The 17500-nt window shown below is 52.8% G+C and overlaps 2 protein-coding genes across 4 annotated transcripts in view; one reads left to right on the top strand and one right to left on the bottom strand.

The window, feature by feature from the left end:
* slc8a4a (solute carrier family 8 member 4a) overlaps nucleotides 1-17500 on the top strand; it is a 903507-nt gene that overhangs the window by 550915 nt on the left and 335092 nt on the right.
* Nucleotides 1-17500, bottom strand: part of LOC140399870 (sodium/potassium/calcium exchanger 3-like) — a 224263-nt gene that overhangs the window by 8780 nt on the left and 197983 nt on the right. For all 3 annotated transcript variants that reach the window (XM_072489337.1, XM_072489336.1, XM_072489335.1), the window contains 3 exons: nucleotides 16218-16455; nucleotides 7484-7650; nucleotides 2660-2774 (listed from right to left, as the gene is read on the bottom strand). In XM_072489337.1, the coding sequence (XP_072345438.1) occupies nucleotides 2660-2774; nucleotides 7484-7650; nucleotides 16218-16455 (520 nt within the window). The remainder of the gene's footprint in view (nucleotides 1-2659; nucleotides 2775-7483; nucleotides 7651-16217; nucleotides 16456-17500) is intronic.

The raw sequence follows: 17500 nt of genomic DNA, 5'->3' as shown, positions 1-17500 counted from the left end.
GGTTACAGAGATGGGGAGGGTTGTAGGGGCTGGAGGTGGTTACAGAGATAGGGAGGGTTGTCGGGGCTGGAGGAGGTTACAGAGAAAGGGAGGGTTGTAGGGGCTGGAGGAGGTTACAGAGATAGGGAGGGTTGTAGGGGCTGGCGGAGGTTACAGAGATAGGGAGGGTTACATCAGCTGAAGGAGGTTACAGAGATGGGGAGGGTTGTAGGGGCTGGAGGTGGTTACAGAGATAGGGAGGGTTGTCGGGACTGGAGGAGGTTACAGAGATAGGGAGGGTTGTAGGGGCTGGAGGAAGTTACAGAGATAGGGAGGGTTGGTGGGGGCTGGAGGAGGTTACAGAGATAGGGAGGGTTGTAGGGGCAGGAGGAGGTTACAGATATAGGGAGGGGTGTCGGGGCTGGAGGAGGTTACACTGATAGGGAGGGTTGTAGGGGCTGGAGGGGGTTACAGAGATAGGGAGGATTGTAGGGGCTGGAGAAGGTTACAGAGATAGGGAGGGTTGTAGGGGCTGGAGGAGGTTACAGAGACAGGGAGGGTTGTAGGGGCTGGAGGAGGTTACAGAGATAGGGAGGTATGTAGGGGCTGGAGGAAGTTACAGAGATAGGGAGGGGTGTAGGGGCTGGAGGAGGTTACAGAGATAGGGAGGGTTGTAGGGGCAGGAGAAGGTTACAGAGATAGGGAGGGTTGTAGGGGCTGGAGGAGGTTACAGAGATAGGGAGGGTGTAGGGACTAGAGTAGGTCAGAGAGATAGGGAGGGTTGAAGGGGCTGGAGGAGGTTACAGAGATAGGGAGGGTTGTAGGGGCTGGAGGGGGTTACAGAGATAGTGAGGGGTGTAGGGGCTGGACGAGGTTACAGAGATAGGGAGGGTTGTAGGGGCTGGAGGAGGTCACAGAGATAGGGAGGGTTGTGGGGGCTGGAGGAGGTTACAGAGATAGGGAGGGGTGTAGGGGCTCGAGGAGGTAACAGATAGGGAGAGTTGTAGGGACTGGAGGGGGTTACGGTGATAGGGAGGGTGTAGGGGCTGGAGCGGGTTACAGAGATAGGGAGGGTTGTAGGGACTGGAGGAGGTTACAGTGATAGGGAGGGGTGTAGGGACTGGAGGAGTTTACAGAGATAGGGAGGGGTGTAGGGGCTTGAGGAGGTTACAGAGACAGGGAGGGGTGTAGGGGCTGGAGGGGGTTACAGAGATAGGGAGTGTTGTAGGGACTGGAGGAGGTTACAGAGATAGGGAGGGTTGGAGGGGGTTACAGAGATAGTGAGGGGTGTAGGGGCTGGAGGAGGTTACAGAGATAGGGAGTGTTGTAGGGACTGGAGGGGGTTACGGAGATAGGGAGGGTGTAGGGGCTGGAGCGGGTTACAGGGATAGGGAGGGTTGTAGGGACTGGAGGAGGTTACAGTGATAGGGAGGGGTGTGGGGGCTGGAGGGGGTTACAGAGTTAGGGAGGGTTGTAGGGACTGGAGGAGGTTACAGAGGTAGGGAGGGGGTGTAGGGGCTGGAGGAGGTTACAGAGATAGGGAGGGTTGTAGGGGTTGTAGGAGGTTACAGAGATAGGAAGGGTTGTAGGGGCTGGAGGAGGTTTCAGAGATAGGGAGGGGTGTAGGAGACTGGAGGAGGTTACAGAGATAGGGAGGGTGTAGGGGCTAGAGGAGGTTACAGAGATTGGGAGGGTTGTATGGGGTGGAGGAGGGTACAGAGATAGGGAGGGTTGTCGGGGCTGGAGGAGGTTAGAGAGAAAGGGAGGGTTGTAGTGGCTGGCGGAGGTTACAGAGATAGGGAGGGTTGTAGGGGCTGGAGGAGGTTACAGAGATAGGGAGGGTTGTGGGAACTGGAGGAGGTTACAGAGATAGGGAGGGTTGTAGGGGCTGGAGGAGGCTACAGAGATAGGGAGGGTTGTAGGGGCTGGAGGAGGTTGTAGAGATAGGGAGGGGTGTAGGGGCTGGAGGAGGTTACAGAGATAGGGAGGGTTGTAGGGACTGGAGGAGGTTACAGAGATTGGGAGGGTTGTAGGTACAGGAAGAGGTTACAGAGATAGGGAGGGTTGAAGGGGCTGGAGGAGGTTACAGAGATAGGGAGGGTTGTAGGGGCTGGAGGAGGTTGCAGAGATAGGGAGGGGTGTAGGGGCTGGAGGAGGTTACAGAGATAGGGAGGGTTGTAGGGGCTGGAGGAGGTTACAGAGATAGGGAGGGTTGTAGGGGCTGGAGGAGGTTACAGAGATAGGGAGGGTTGTAGGGGCTGGAGGAGGTTACAGAGATAGGGAGGGGGTGACACAGAAGGACGGGAATTGTTGTTGGACGGGGGGTCAGTATGGGTCAGTGAGCAAAGTGGGGTGTGAACGGGGGCTCGGTAAGGAGCACATGCTCGGGGTTCGGGGGGGGGGGGGGGTGGCGGGGGGGGGGGGGGGGGGGGGAGATATTGGGAGGGGCCGAACTTTCCTGGAGTTACAATGTGGGAGAGCCACTCGGGGGAGATTGGGATCCAGGGGTCTGGTGGTTTCCACAGCGGATCAGCTGGGCGGAGGGGGAGTGGTGGTTGCCGGGTGATGGGATGCAGGAGGAGTCTGGTGGTTTTGGAGAGGGAGATCCGGCAGATACCACTGGCTGCACCTCCCACCAGGACCTCCAAACACATCGACCTCTTTAACCCTCATTACTGACCTTGTCTGGCCACAATCAGGCTCGCCATGCAGTCTGGAACACTGGTCCCTGCTGCCAGGAACGTAATTCCCATAATAACATCGGGAATTTCCAGGGAATATCCAATTATCGTTACCTAGGAAGCAGGAACAAACATATGTTAAACACTCCCAGGACAGGTACAGCACGGGGTTAGATACAGAGTAAAGCTCCCTCTGCACTGTCCCCATCAAACACTCCCAGGACAGGTACAGCACGGGGTTAGATACAGAGTAAAGCTCCCTCTACACTGTCCCCATCAAACACTCCCAGGACAGGTACAGCACAGGGTTAGATACAGAGTAAAGCTCCCTCTACACTGTCCCCGTCAAACACTCCCAGGACAGGTACAGCACGGGGTTAGATACAGAGTAAAGCTCCCTCTACACTGTCCCCATCAAACACTCCCACGACAGGTACAGCACGGGGTTAGATACAGAGTAAAGCTCCCTCTACACTGTCCCCATCAAACACTCCCAGGACAGGTACAGCACGGGGTTAGATACAGAGTAAAGCTCGCTCTGCACTGTCCCCATCAAACACTCCCAGGACAGGTACAGCACGGGGTTAGATACAGAGTAAAGCTCCCTCTACACTGTCCCCATCAAACACTCCCAGGACAGGTACAGCACGGGGTTAGATACAGAGTAAAGCTCCCTCTACACTGTCCCCATCAAACACTCCCAGGACAGGTACAGCACGGGGTTAGATACAGAGTAAAGCTCGCTCTGCACTGTCCCCATCAAACACTCCCAGGACAGGTACAGCACGGGGTTAGATACAGAGTAAAGCTCCCTCTACACTGTCCCCATCAAACACTCCCAGGACAGGTACAGCACAGGGTTAGATACAGAGTAAAGCTCCCTCTACACTGTCCCCATCAAACACTCCCATGACAGGTACAGCACGGGGTTAGATACAGAGTAAAGCTCCCTCTACACTGTCCCCATCAAACACTCCCAGGACAGGTACAGCACGGGGTTAGATACAGAGTAAAGCTCCCTCTACACTGTTCCCATCAAACACTCCCAGGACAGGTACAGCACGGGGTTAGATACAGAGTAAAGCTCCCTCTGCACTGTCCCCATCAAACACTCCCAGGACAGGGACAGCACGGGGTTAGATACAGAGTAAAACTCCCTCTGCACTGTCCCCATCAAACACTCCCAGCACAGGTACAGCACGGAGTTAGATACAGAGTACAGCTCCCTCTACACTGTCCCCATCAAACACTCCCAGGACAGGTACAGCACGGGGTGAGATACAGAGTAAAGCTCCCTCTACACTGTCCCCATCAAACACTCCCAGGACAGGTACAGCACGGGGTTAGGTACAGAGTAAAGCTCCCTCTGCACTGTCCCCATCAAACACTCCCAGGACAGGGACAGCACGGGGTTAGATACAGAATAAAGCTCCCTCTACACTGTCCCCATCAAACACTCCCAGGACAGGGACAGCACTGGGTTAGATACAGAGTAAAGCTCCCTCTACACTGTCCCCATCAAACACTCCCAGGACAGGTACAGCACGGGGTTAGATACAGAGTAAAGCTCCCTCTACACTGTCCCCATCAAACACTCCCAGGACAGGTACAGCACGGGGTTAGATACAGAGTAAAGCTCCCTCTACACTGTCCCCATCAAACACTCCCAGGACAGGTACAGCACGGGGTTAGATACAGAGTAAAGCTCCCTCTGCACTGTCCTCAACAAACACTCCCAGGACAGGTACAGCACGGGGTTAGACACAGAGTAAAGCTCCCTCTACACTGTCCCCCATCAAACACTCCCAGGACAGGTACAGCACGGGGTTAGATACAGAGTAAAGCTCCCTCTACACTGTCCCCCATCAAACACTCCCAGGACAGGTACAGCACGGAGTTAGTTACAGAGTAAAGCTCCCTCTACACTGTCCCCATCAAACACTCCCAGGACAGGTACAGCACGGGGTTAGGTACAGAGTAAAGTTCCCTCTACACTGTCCCCATCAAACATTCCCAGGACAGGTACAGCTCGGGGTTAGATACAGAGTAAAGCTCCTCGACACTGTCCCCATCAAACACTCCCAGGACAGGTACAGCACGGGGTTAGATACAGAGTAAAGCTCCCTCTACACTGTCCCCATCTAACACTCCCAGGACAGGTACAGCACGGGGTTCGATACAGAGTAAAGCTCCCTCTACACTGTCCCCATCAAACACTCCCAGGACAGGTACAGCACGGGGTTAGATACAGAGTAAAGCTCCCTCTACACTGTCCCCATCAAACACTCCCAGGACAGGGACAGCATGGGGTTAGATACAGAGTAAAGCTCCCTCTACACTGTCCCCATCAAACACTCCCAGGACAGGTACAGCACGGGGTTAGATACAGACTAAAGCTCCCTCTACACTGTCCTCATCAAACACTCCCAGGACAGGTACAGCACGGGGTTAGATACAGAGTAAAGCTCCCTCTGCACTGTCCCCATCAACACTCCCAGGACAGGTACAGCACGGGGTTAGATACAGAGTAAAGCTCCCTCTACACTGTCCCCATCAAACCCTCCCAGGACAGGTACAGCACGGGGTTAGATACAGAGTAAAGCTCCCTCTACACAGTCCCCATCAAACACTCCCAGGACAGGTACAGCACGGGGTTAGATACAGAGTGCTCCCTCTACACTGTCCCCATCAAACATTCCCAGGACAGGTACAGCACGGGGTGAGATACAGAGTAAAGCTCCCTCTACACTGTCCCCATCAAACACTCCCAGGACAGGTACAGCACGGGGTTAGATACAGAGTAAAACTCCCTCTACACTGTCCCCATCAAACACTCCCGAACAGGTACAGCACGGGGTTAGATACAGAGTAAAGCTCCCTCTACACTGTCCCCATCAAACACTCCCGGACAGGTACAGCACGGGGTTAGATACAGAGTAAATGTCCCTCTACACTGTCCCCATCAAACCCTCCCAGGACAGGTACAGCACGGGGTTAGATACAGAGTAAAGCTCCCTCTGCACTGTCCCCATCAAACACTCCCAGGACAGGTACAGCACGGGGTTAGATACAGAGTAAAGCTCCCTCTACACTGTCCCCATCAAACCCTCCCAGGACAGGTACAGCACGGGGTTAGATACAGAGTAAAGCTCCCTCTACACTGTGCCCGTCAAACACTCCCAGGACAGGTACAGCACGGGATTAGATACAGAGTAAATGTCCCTCTACACTGTCCCCATCAAACCCTCCCAGGACAGGTACAGCACGGGGTTAGATACAGAGTAAAGCTCCCTCTGCACTGTCCCCATCAAACACTCCCAGGACAGGTACAGCACGGCGTTAGATACAGAGTAAAGCTCCCTCTACACTGTCCCCATCAAACCCTCCCAGGACAGGTACAGCACGGGGTTAGATACAGAGTAAAGCTCCCTCTACACTGTGCCCATCAAACACTCCCAGGACAGGTACAGCACGGGATTAGATACAGAGTAAAGCTCCCTCTGCACTGTCCCCATCAAACACTCCCAGGACAGGTACAGCACGGGGTTAGATACAGAGTAAAGCTCCCTCTCCATCGTCCCCATCAAACACTCCCAGGTCAGATACAGCACGGGGTTGGATACAGAGTAAAGCTCCCTCTACACTGTCCCCATGAAACACTCCCGGGACAGGTACAGCACGGGGTTAGATACAGAGTAAAGCTCCCTCTACACTGTCCCCATCAAACACTCCCAGGACAGGTACAGCACGGGGTTAGATACAGAGTAAAGCTCCCTCTACACTGTCCCCATCAAACACTCCCAGGACAGGTACAGCACGGGGTTAGATACAGGGTAAAGCTCCCTCTACACTGTCCCCATCAAACACTCCCAGGACAGGTACAGCACGGGGTTAGATACAGAGTAAAGCTCCCTCTACACTGTTCCCATCAAACACTCCCAGGACAGGTACAGCACGGGGTTAGATACAGAGTAAAGCTCCCTCAACACTGTCCCCATCAAACACTCCCAGGACAGGTACAGCACGGGGTTAGATACAGAGTAAAGCTCCCACTACACTGTCCCCATCAAACATTCCCAGGACAGGTACAGCACGGGGTTAGATATAGAGTAAAGCTCCCTCCACACTGTCCCCATCAAACACTCCCAGGACAGGTACAGCACGGGGTTAGATATAGAATAAAGCTCCCTCTATACTGTCCCCATCAAACATTCCCAGGACAGGTATAGCACGGGGTTAGGTACAGAGTAAAGCTCCCTCTATACTGTCCCCATCAAACACTCCCAGGACAGGTACAGCACGGGGTTAGATAAAGAGTAAAGCTCCCTCTACACTATCCCCATCAAACACTCCCAGGACAGGTACAGCACGGGGTTAGATACAGAGTAAAGCTCCCTCTACACTGTCCCCATCAAACACTCCCAGGACAGGTACAGCACGGGGTTAGATACAGAGTAAAGCTCCCTCTGTACTGTCCCCATCAAACATTCCCAGGACAGGTACAGCACGGGGTTAGATACAGATTAAAGCTCCCTCTACACTGTCCCCATCAAACACTCCCAGGACAGGTACAGCACGGGGTTAGATACAGAGTAAAGCTCCCGCTACACTGTCCCCATCAAACACTCCCAGGACAGGTACAGCACGGGGTTAGATACAGAGTAAAGCTCCCTCTACACTGTCCCCATCAAACACTCCCAGGACAGGTACAGCACGGGGTTAGATACAGAGTAAAGCTCCCGCTACACTGTCCCCATCAAACACTCCCAGGACAGGTACAGCACGGTGTTAGATATGTATTAGGTGTAATTTGCCAAACTCACCATCCAGACCATAATATAGGAGAAGAGTCCAATCCAGACGGTTGAGCAGATGAATGTGGCCATGAAGTATTTTTCCCAGCGGGGTCGCGTGCAGTCTGGGACTGTGCAGTAAAGCAGGAACGCCAGGGGCCAGGACAACAGCCATTTTGCCACATCACATCGCTCCTCTGGGGATCAGAGAGACGTCAGTGAGACAGCGAGGGGTAAATACAGAGTGAGGGGTAAATACAGAGTGAGGGGTAAATACAGAGTGAGGGGGTAAATACAGAGCGAGGGGTAAATACAGAGTGAGGGGTAAATACAGAGTGAGGGGTAAATACAGAGTGAGGGGGTAAATACAGAGTGAGGGGGTAAATACAGAGTGAGGGGTAAATACAGAGTGAGGGGGTAAATACAGAGCGAGGGGTAAATACAGAGTGAGGGGGTAAATACAGAGTGAGGGGTAAATACAGAGCGAGGGGTAAATACAGAGTGAGGGGTAAATACAGAGTGAGGGGTAAATACAGAGTGAGGGGTAAATACAGAGTGAGGGGTAAATACAGAGTGAGGGGTAAATACAGAGTGAGGGGTAAATACAGAGTGAGGGGGTAAATACAGAGTGAGGGGGTAAATACAGAGTGAGGTGTAAATACAGAGTGAGGGGGTAAATACAGAGTGAGGGGGTAAATACAGAGTGAGGGGGTAAATACAGAGTGAGGGGGTAAATACAGAGTGAGGGGGTAAATACAGAGCGAGAGGTAAATACAGAGTAAGGGGGTAAATACAGAGTGAGGGGTAAATACGGAGTGAGGGGTAAATACGGAGCGAGGGGTAAATACGGAGCGAGGGGTAAATACGGAGCGAGGGGTAAATACGGAGCGAGGGGTAAATACAGAGCGAGGGGTAAATACAGAGCGAGGGGTAAATACAGAGCGAGGGGTAAATACAGAGTGAGGGGTAAATACAGAGCGAAGGGGTAAATACAGAGCGAGGGTAAATACAGAGTGAGGGGTAAATACAGAGCGAGGGGTAAATACAGAGCGAGGGGATAAATACAGAGCGTGGGGTAAATACAGAGCGTGGGGTAAATACAGAGCGAGGGGTAAATACAGAGTGAGGGGTAAATACAGAGTGAGGGGTAAATACAGAGTGAGGGGTAAATACAGAGTGAGGGGGTAAATACAGAGCGAGGGGTAAATACAGAGAGAGGTAAATACAGAGTATGGGGTTATACAGAGCGAGGGGTAAATACAGAGTGAGGGGTAAATACAGAGTGAGGGGTAAATACAGAGCGAGGGGCAAATACAGAGCGAGGGGTAAATACAGAGTGAGGGGTAAATACAGAGTGAGGGGGTAAATACGGAGCGAGGGGTAAATACGGAGCGAGGGGTAAATACGGAGCGAGGGGTAAATACAGAGCGAGGGGTAAATACAGAGCGAGGGGTAAATACAGAGCGAGGGGTAAATACAGAGTGAGGGGTAAATACAGAGCGAAGGGGTAAATACAGAGCGAGGGTAAATACAGAGTGAGGGGTAAATACAGAGCGAGGGGTAAATACAGAGCGAGGGGTAAATACAGAGCGAGGGGATAAATACAGAGCGTGGGGTAAATACAGAGCGTGGGGTAAATACAGAGCGAGGGGTAAATACAGAGTGAGGGGTAAATACAGAGTGAGGGGTAAATACAGAGTGAGGGGTAAATACAGAGTGAGGGGTAAATACAGAGTGAGGGGGTAAATACAGAGCGAGGGGTAAATACAGAGAGAGGTAAATACAGAGTATGGGGTTATACAGAGCGAGGGGTAAATACAGAGTGAGGGGTAAATACAGAGTGAGGGGTAAATACAGAGCGAGGGGCAAATACAGAGCGAGGGGCAAATACAGAGCGAGGGGCAAATACAGAGTGAGGGGGTAAATACAGAGCGAAGGGGTAAATACAGAGCGAGGGTAAATACAGAGTGAGGGGTAAATACAGAGCGAGGGGGTAAGTACAGAGCGAGGGGTAAATACAGAGTGAGGGGTAAGTACAGAGTGAGGGGTAAGTACAGAGTGAGGGGTAAATACAGAGTGAGGGGTAAATACAGAGTGAGGGGTAAATACAGAGTGAGGGATAAATACAGAGTGAGGGGTAAATACAGAGCGAGGGATAAATACAGAGTGAGGGGATAAATACAGAGCGAGGGGTAAATACAGAGCGAGGGGATAAATACAGAGCGAGGGGTAAATACAGAGCGAGGGGTAAATACAGAGTATGGGGTAAATACAGAGCGAAGGGGTAAACACAGAGCGAAGGGGTAAATACAGAGGGTAAATACAGAGCCAGGGGTAAATACAGAGCGAGGGGTAAATACAGAGTGAGGGTAAATACAGAGTGAGAGGTCAATACAGAGTGAGGGGTAAATACAGAGCGAGGGGGTAAGTACAGAGCGAGGGGTAAATACAGAGTGAGGGGTAAGTACAGAGTGAGGGGTAAGTACAGAGTGAGGGGTAAATACAGGGTGAGGGGTAAATACAGAGTGAGGGATAAATACAGAGTGAGGGATAAATACAGAGTGAGGGATAAATACAGGGTGAGGGGTAAATACAGAGCGAGGGGTAAATACAGAGTGAGGGGTAAGTACAGAGTGAGGGGTAAGTACAGAGTGAGGGGTAAATACAGGGTGAGGGGTAAATACAGAGCGAGGGATAAATACAGAGTGAGGGGATAAATACAGAGCGAGGGGTAAATACAGAGCGAGGGGATAAATACAGAGTGAGGAGTAAATACAGAGTGAGGAGTAAATACAGAGTGAGGGGTAAATACAGAGTGAGGGGTAAATACAGAGTGAGAGGTCAATACAGAGTGAGGGGTAAATACAGAGCGAGGGGGTAAGTACAGAGCGAGGGGTAAATACAGAGTGAGGGGTAAGTACAGAGTGAGGGGTAAATACAGAGTGAGGGGTAAGTACAGAGTGAGGGGTAAATACAGAGTGAGGGATAAATACAGAGTGAGGGGTAAATACAGAGCGAGGGATAAATACAGAGTGAGGGGTAAATACAGAGTGAGGGGTAAATACAGAGTGAGGGATAAATACAGAGCGAGGGGTAAATACAGAGCGAGGGGTAAATACAGAGTGAGGGGTAAATACAGAGTGAGGAGTAAATACAGAGTGAGGAGTAAATACAGAGTGAGGAGTAAATACAGAGTGAGCGGTAAATACAGAGTGAGGGGGTAAATACAGAGTGAGGGGTAAGTACAGAGTGAGGGGTAAATACAGAGTGAGGGGTAAATACAGAGTGAGGGGTAAATACAGAGTGAGCGGTAAATACAGAGTGAGGGGTAAGTACAGAGTGAGGGGTAAATACAGAGTGAGGAGTAAATACAGAGTGAGGGGTAAATACAGAGCGAGGGGCAAATACAGAGCGAGGGGCAAATACAGAGTGAGGGGTAAATACAGAGCGAGGGGTAAATACAGAGTGAGGGGTAAATACAGAGTGAGGGGTAAATACAGAGTGAGGAGTAAATACAGAGTGAGGAGTAAATACAGAGTGAGGGGGTAAATACAGAGCGAGGGGTAAATACAGAGTGAGGAGTAAATACAGAGTGAGGGATAAATACAGAGCGAGGGATAAATACAGAGTGAGGGGATAAATACAGAGTGAGGGGTAAATACAGAGTGAGGGGTAAATACAGAGCGAGGGGTAAATACAGAGCGAGGGGTAAATACAGAGTGAGGGGTAAATACAGAGTGAGGGGTAAATACAGAGTGAGGGGTAAATACAGAGCGAGGGATAAATACAGAGTGAGAGGTAAATACAGAGTGAGGGATAAATACAGAGTGAGGGGTAAATACAGAGTGAGGGGTAAATACAGAGTGAGAGGTAAATACAGAGTGAGGGGTAAATACAGAGTGAGGGGTAAATACAGAGTGAGAGGTAAATACAGAGCGAGGGATAAATACAGAGTGAGGGGATAAATACAGAGCGAGGGGTAAATACAGAGCGAGGGGTAAATACAGAGCGAGGGGTAAATACAGAGTGAGGGATAAATCAGAGTGAGGGGTAAATACAGAGCGAGGGGTAAATACAGAGTGAGGGGTAAGTACAGAGCGAGGGGTAATACAGAGTGAGGGGTAAATACAGAGTGAGGGGTAAATACAGAGCGAGGGGTAAATACAGAGTGAGGGGTAAGTACAGAGCGAGGGGTAAATACAGAGTGAGGGTTAAATACAGAGCGAGGGGTAAATACAGAGCGAGGGGTAAATACAGAGTGAGGGGTAAATACAGAGTGAGGGGGTAAATACAGAGCGAGGGGTAAATACAGAGTGAGGGGGTAAATACAGAGTGAGGGGGTAAATACAGAGTGAGGGGTAAATACAGAGCGAGGGATAAATACAGAGCGAGGGATAAATACAGAGCGAGGGCTATTGCACTGGGATTGGAACATGTGTCTTGGTCTGGGAATAGGATATTGGACTGGGAGAGTGGGATATTAGACTGGGAGAGTGGGATATGGGACTGGGAGAGTGGGATATGGGACTGGGAGAGTTGGATATTGGACTGGGAGGGTGGGATATTGGACTGGGAGAGTGGGATATTGGACTGGGATTGAGACACGGGACTGGGAATGGGATATAAGACTGGGAGGGTGGGATACTGGACTGGGAGAGTGGGATATTGGACTGGGAGAAATGAAATGAAATGAAAATCGCTTATTGTCACAAGTAGGCTTCAATGAAGTTACTGTGAAAAGCCCCCTAGTCGCCGCATTTCCGGCGCCTGTTCGGGGAGGCTGGTACGGGGAATTGAACCGTGTTGCTGGTCTGCCTTGGTCTGCTTTAAAAGCCAGCGATTTCGCCCAGTGAGCTAAACCAGGAGAGTGGGATATTGGATTGGGAGAGTGGAATATTAGACTGGGATTGTGTCTTTGTCTGGGAATGGGATATTGGACAATGCGAGTGAGATGTTGGACAGGGATAGTGGAATTTTCAACTTGGAAAATGGATATTGGACTGGAATTGGTACTAAGATTTGGAATTGGATATTTGGCTGGGAGAGTGGGAATTCAACTGGGAAGGTATGATATTAGACTGGGATTGGGACACGGGACTGGAATATTGGACTGAGAGAGTGGGATATTGGACTGGGATTGGGACACAGCAGTGGAATTGGATATTGAACTGGGAGAATGGGATATTGGACTGGGATTGAGACACAGCAGTGGGAATGGGGGGTATTGAACCGGGAGAGTGGGATATTGGACTGGGATCGGGACCCAGCAGTGGGAATGGGGTATTGAACCGGGAGAGTGGGATATTGGACTGGGATCGGGACCCAGCAGTGGGAATGGGTTATTCAACCGGGAGAGTGGGATATTGGACTGGGATTGTGACACGGGACTGGGAATGGGATATTAGACTGGGAGGGTGGGATATTGAACTGGGAGGGTGGGATATTGGACTGGGAGGGTGGGATATTAGTCTGGGAACATGGGATATTGGACTGGGAGGGTGGGATATTGGACTGGGAGGGTGGGATATTGGACTGGGAATGGGATATAAGACTGGGAGGGTGGGATATTGGACTGGGAGGGTGGGATATTGGACTGGGAGGGTGGGATATAGGACTGGGAGAGTGGGATATTAGACTGGGATTGGGACACAAGACTGGGACCATGCATGGGATTCTGGTATTTGACTGGGATAGTGAGATGTTGGAATGGGATGGTGGGATATTGGGTTGGAGGGTGAGATATTGGGTTGGAGGGTGGGATATTGGGCGGGGAGGGTGGGATATTGGGAAGGGAGGTTGAGATATTGGGCCGGGGAGGGTGGGATATTGGGCTGGAGGGTGGAATGTCGGACTGTCGGGTGAGTGGGATTTGGGTGGAGGGTGAGTGGGATTTGGGTGGAGGGTGAGTGGGATTTGGGTTGGAGGGTGAGTGGGATTTGGGTTGGAGGGTGAGTGGGATTTGGGTGGAGGGTGAGTGGGATTTGGGTTGGAGGGTGAGTGGGATTTGGGTTGGAGGTGAGTGGGATTTGGGTGGAGGGTGAGTGGATTTGGTTGGAGGGTGAGTGGGATTTGGGTGGAGGGTGAGTGGATTTGGGTGGAGGGTGAGTGGGATTTGGGTTGGAGGGTGAGTGGGATTTGGGTTGGAGGGTGAGTGGGATTTGGTGGAGGGTGAGTGGGATTTGGGTTGGAGGGTGAGTGGGATTTGGGTGGAGGGTGAGTGGGATTTGGGTGGAGGGTGAGTGGGATTTGGGTTGGAGGGTGAGTGGGATTTGGGTTGGAGGGTGAGTGGGATTTGGGTGGAGGGTGAGTGGGATTTGGGTGGAGGGTGAGTGGGATTTGGGTTGGAGGGTGAGTGGGATTTGGGTGGAGGTGAGATTTGGGTGAGGGTCTAGTGGAAAATTATTTCTTTATCTATTTCAAATTTAGTGGTGAGTTGGATTTGTTCTGGAGGTGAGTGGAGATTTGGGTTGGAGGGTTGAGTGGGATTTGGGTGGAGGGTGAGTGGGATTTGGGTGGAGGGTGAGTGGGATTTGGGTTGGAGGGTGAGTGGGATTTGGGTGGAGGGTGAGTGGGATTTGGGTGGAGGGTGAGTGGGATTTGGGTGGAGGGTGAGTGGGATTTGGGTGGAGGGTGAGTGGGATTTGGGTGGAGGGTGAGTGGGATTTGGGTGGAGGGTGAGTGGGATTTGGGTTGGAGGGTGAGTGGGATTTGGGTGGAGGGTGAGTGGGATTTGGGTGGAGGGTGAGTGGATTTGGGTGGGGTGAGTGGGATTTGGGTTGGAGGGTGAGTGGGATTTGGGTTGGAGGGTGAGTGGGATTTGGGTGGAGGGTGAGTGGGATTTGGGTGGAGGGTGAGTGGGATTTGGGTGGAGGGTGAGTGGGATTTGGCTTGGAGGGTGAGTGGATTTGGGTTGGAGGGTGAGTGGGATTTGGGTGGAGGGTGAGTGGGATTTGGGTTGGAGGGTGAGTGGATTTGGGTGGAGGGTGAGTGGATTTGGGTGGAGGGTGAGTGGGATTTGGGTGGAGGGAGTGGGATTTGGGTTGGAGGGTGAGTGGGATTTGGGTGGAGGGTGAGTGGGATTTGGGTGGAGGGTGAGTGGGATTTGGGTGGAGGGTGAGTGGGATTTGGGTGGAGGGTGAGTGGGATTTGGGTGGAGGGTGAGTGGGATTTGGGTGGAGGGTGAGTGGGATTTGGGTGGAGGGTGAGTGGGATTTGGGTGGAGGGTGAGTGGGATTTGGGTTGGAGGGTGAGTGGGATTTGGGTGGAGGGTGAGTGGGATTTGGGTGGAGGGTGAGTGGGATTTGGGTGGAGGGTGAGTGGGATTTGGGTTGGAGGGTGAGTGGGATTTGGGTGGAGGGTGAGTGGGATTTGGGTGGAGGGTGAGTGGGATTTGGGTGGAGGGTGAGTGGGATTTGGGTGGAGGGTGAGTGGGATTTGGGTGGAGGGTGAGTGGGATTTGGGTGGAGGGTGAGTGGGATTTGGGTGGAGGGTGAGTGGGATTTGGGTTGGAGGGTGAGTGGGATTTGGGTGGAGGGTGAGTGGGATTTGGGTGGAGGGTGAGTGGGATTTGGGTGGAGGGTGAGTGGGATTTGGGTGGAGGGTGAGTGGGATTTGGGTGGAGGGTGAGTGGGATTTGGGTGGAGGGTGAGTGGGATTTGGGTGGAGGGTGAGTGGGATTTGGGTGGAGGGTGAGTGGGATTTGGGTGGAGGGTGAGTGGGATTTGGGTGGAGGGTGAGTGGGATTTGGGTTGGAGGGTGAGTGGGATTTGGGTGGAGGGTGAGTGGGATTTGGGTGGAGGGTGAGTGGGATTTGGGTGGAGGGTGAGTGGGATTTGGGTTGGAGGGTGAGTGGGATTTGGGTGGAGGGTGAGTGGGATTTGGGTGGAGGGTGAGTGGGATTTGGGTGGAGGGTGAGTGGGATTTGGGTGGAGGGTGAGTGGGATTTGGGTGGAGGGTGAGTGGGATTTGGGTGGAGGGTGAGTGGGATTTGGGTGGAGGGTGAGTGGGATTTGGGTGGAGGGTGAGTGGGATTTGGGTGGAGGGTGAGTGGGATTTGGGTGGAGGGTGAGTGGGATTTGGGTGGAGGGTGAGTGGGATTTGGGTGGAGGGTGAGTGGGATTTGGGTGGAGGGTGAGTGGGATTTGGGTGGAGGGTGAGTGGGATTTGGGTGGAGGGTGAGTGGGATTTGGGTGGAGGGTGAGTGGGATTTGGGTGGAGGGTGAGTGGGATTTGGGTGGAGGGTGAGTGGGATTTGGGTGGAGGGTGAGTGGGATTTGGGTGGAGGGTGAGTGGGATTTGGGTGGAGGGTGAGTGGGATTTGGGTGGAGGGTGAGTGGGATTTGGGTTGGAGGGTGAGTGGGATTTGGGTTGGAGGGTGAGTGGGATTTGGGTGGAGGGTGAGTGGGATTTGGGTGGAGGGTGAGTGGGATTTGGGTGGAGGGTGAGTGGGATTTGGGTGGAGGGTGAGTGGGATTTGGGTGGAGGGTGAGTGGGATTTGGGTGGAGGGTGAGTGGGATTTGGGTGGAGGGTGAGTGGGATTTGGGTGGAGGGTGAGTGGGATTTGGGTGGAGGGTGAGTGGGATTTGGGTGGAGGGTGAGTGGGATTTGGGTGGAGGGTGAGTGGGATTTGGGTTGGAGGGTGAGTGGGATTTGGGTGGCGGGTGAGTGGGATTTGGGTGGAGGGTGAGTGGGATTTGGGTGGAGGGTGAGTGGGATTTGGGTGGAGGGTGAGTGGGATATTGAATGGGTAGTGCTCCCTATTACCTGGTACTTTGAATGGGATGAGCGGTCCGTCACTCTGCCTTTCCTCCTTCCTGTCCGCTTCCTCATCCTCCCCCAGGTTTCCTATGGCGGTGTCCACAGCCTCCGGCGCCTCACCCCCTCGACTCTGCACTCCATCAACGCCCGCACTCGCGCCATTCTCCACAGGCTGCTTCTCGGGAAGGCCGAGGGAAAGCTGTGGTTCCAGGTTCATGGCCTGTCTCCGGATCAAACGCTGCCTCTGGTGGTGGGAGGAGGAATAAAGATTGGGTCAGTGTAGCGCACAATGACTTACACAAGTCGAGAAGTGATGAAGTCAATCGAGGCTTTATTAAGCGAGACTTGTGCCCCAGCAGCTCAGTTACAGAATGCGGCTGCTGGGAGAACTCGAGCTCTTATACTCCGCCTTCAGGGCGGAGCCAGATGTCGGCAGATCCAACCAGGACCCAGGACCTGTCAGCCAATAGCCTCTCGGCTTCACAGGTACCATATTACCCCTAATACAGACCACCACAGTCAGTTACCCCCTCGGCCCTCCCCTACATCCTCTGGATGGAGTTCCAGGGTGTTGCCCCGGCGACAGTGAAGGGACGGCCGATATATTTCCCAGTCGGGGTGGTGAGTGACTCGGAGGGGAACCTCCAGGTGGTGGGGGGTTCCCAGGTATCTGCTGCTCTTGTCCTTCTAGGTGGTGGAGGTCGTGGGTTTGGAAGGTGCTGCCTGAGGAACCTTGGTGAGTTGCTGCAGTGCATCTTGTAGATGGGACACACGGCTGTCACTGTGCGTCGGTGGGGGAGGGAGCGAATGTTTGTGGAAGGGGAGCAATCAAGCGAGGCTGCTTTGTCCTGGACGGTGTTGAGCTTCTCGAGTGTTGTTGGGAGCCGCGCTCATCCAGGCGAGTGGGGAGTATTCCCTCACACTCCTGACTTGTGCCTTGTAGATGGTGGACAGGCTTTGGTGGGAGTCAGGAGGTGAGTTACTCCCCGCAGGATTCCCAGCCTCTGACCTGCCCTGGTAGCCACAGTATTAATGTGGCTGGGTCCAGTTCAGTTTCTCATAGATTTCATAGAATTTACAGTGCAGAAGGAGGCCAGACTCTCTTTAGGGCAGCACGGTAGCATTGTGGATAGCACAATTGCTTCACAGCCTCCAGGGTCCCAGGTTCGATTCCCGGCTTGGGTCACTGTCTGTGCGGAGTCTGCACATCCTCCCCGTGTCCGCGTGGGTTTCCTCCGGGTGCTCCGGTTTCCTCCCACAGTCCAAAGATGTGCAGGTTAGGTGGATTG

The sequence above is a fragment of the Scyliorhinus torazame genome, chromosome 24, assembly GCF_047496885.1.
Source record: "Scyliorhinus torazame isolate Kashiwa2021f chromosome 24, sScyTor2.1, whole genome shotgun sequence".
Lineage (NCBI taxonomy): Eukaryota > Metazoa > Chordata > Chondrichthyes > Carcharhiniformes > Scyliorhinidae > Scyliorhinus > Scyliorhinus torazame.
This window is presented reverse-complemented; position numbering and strand designations above follow the sequence as displayed.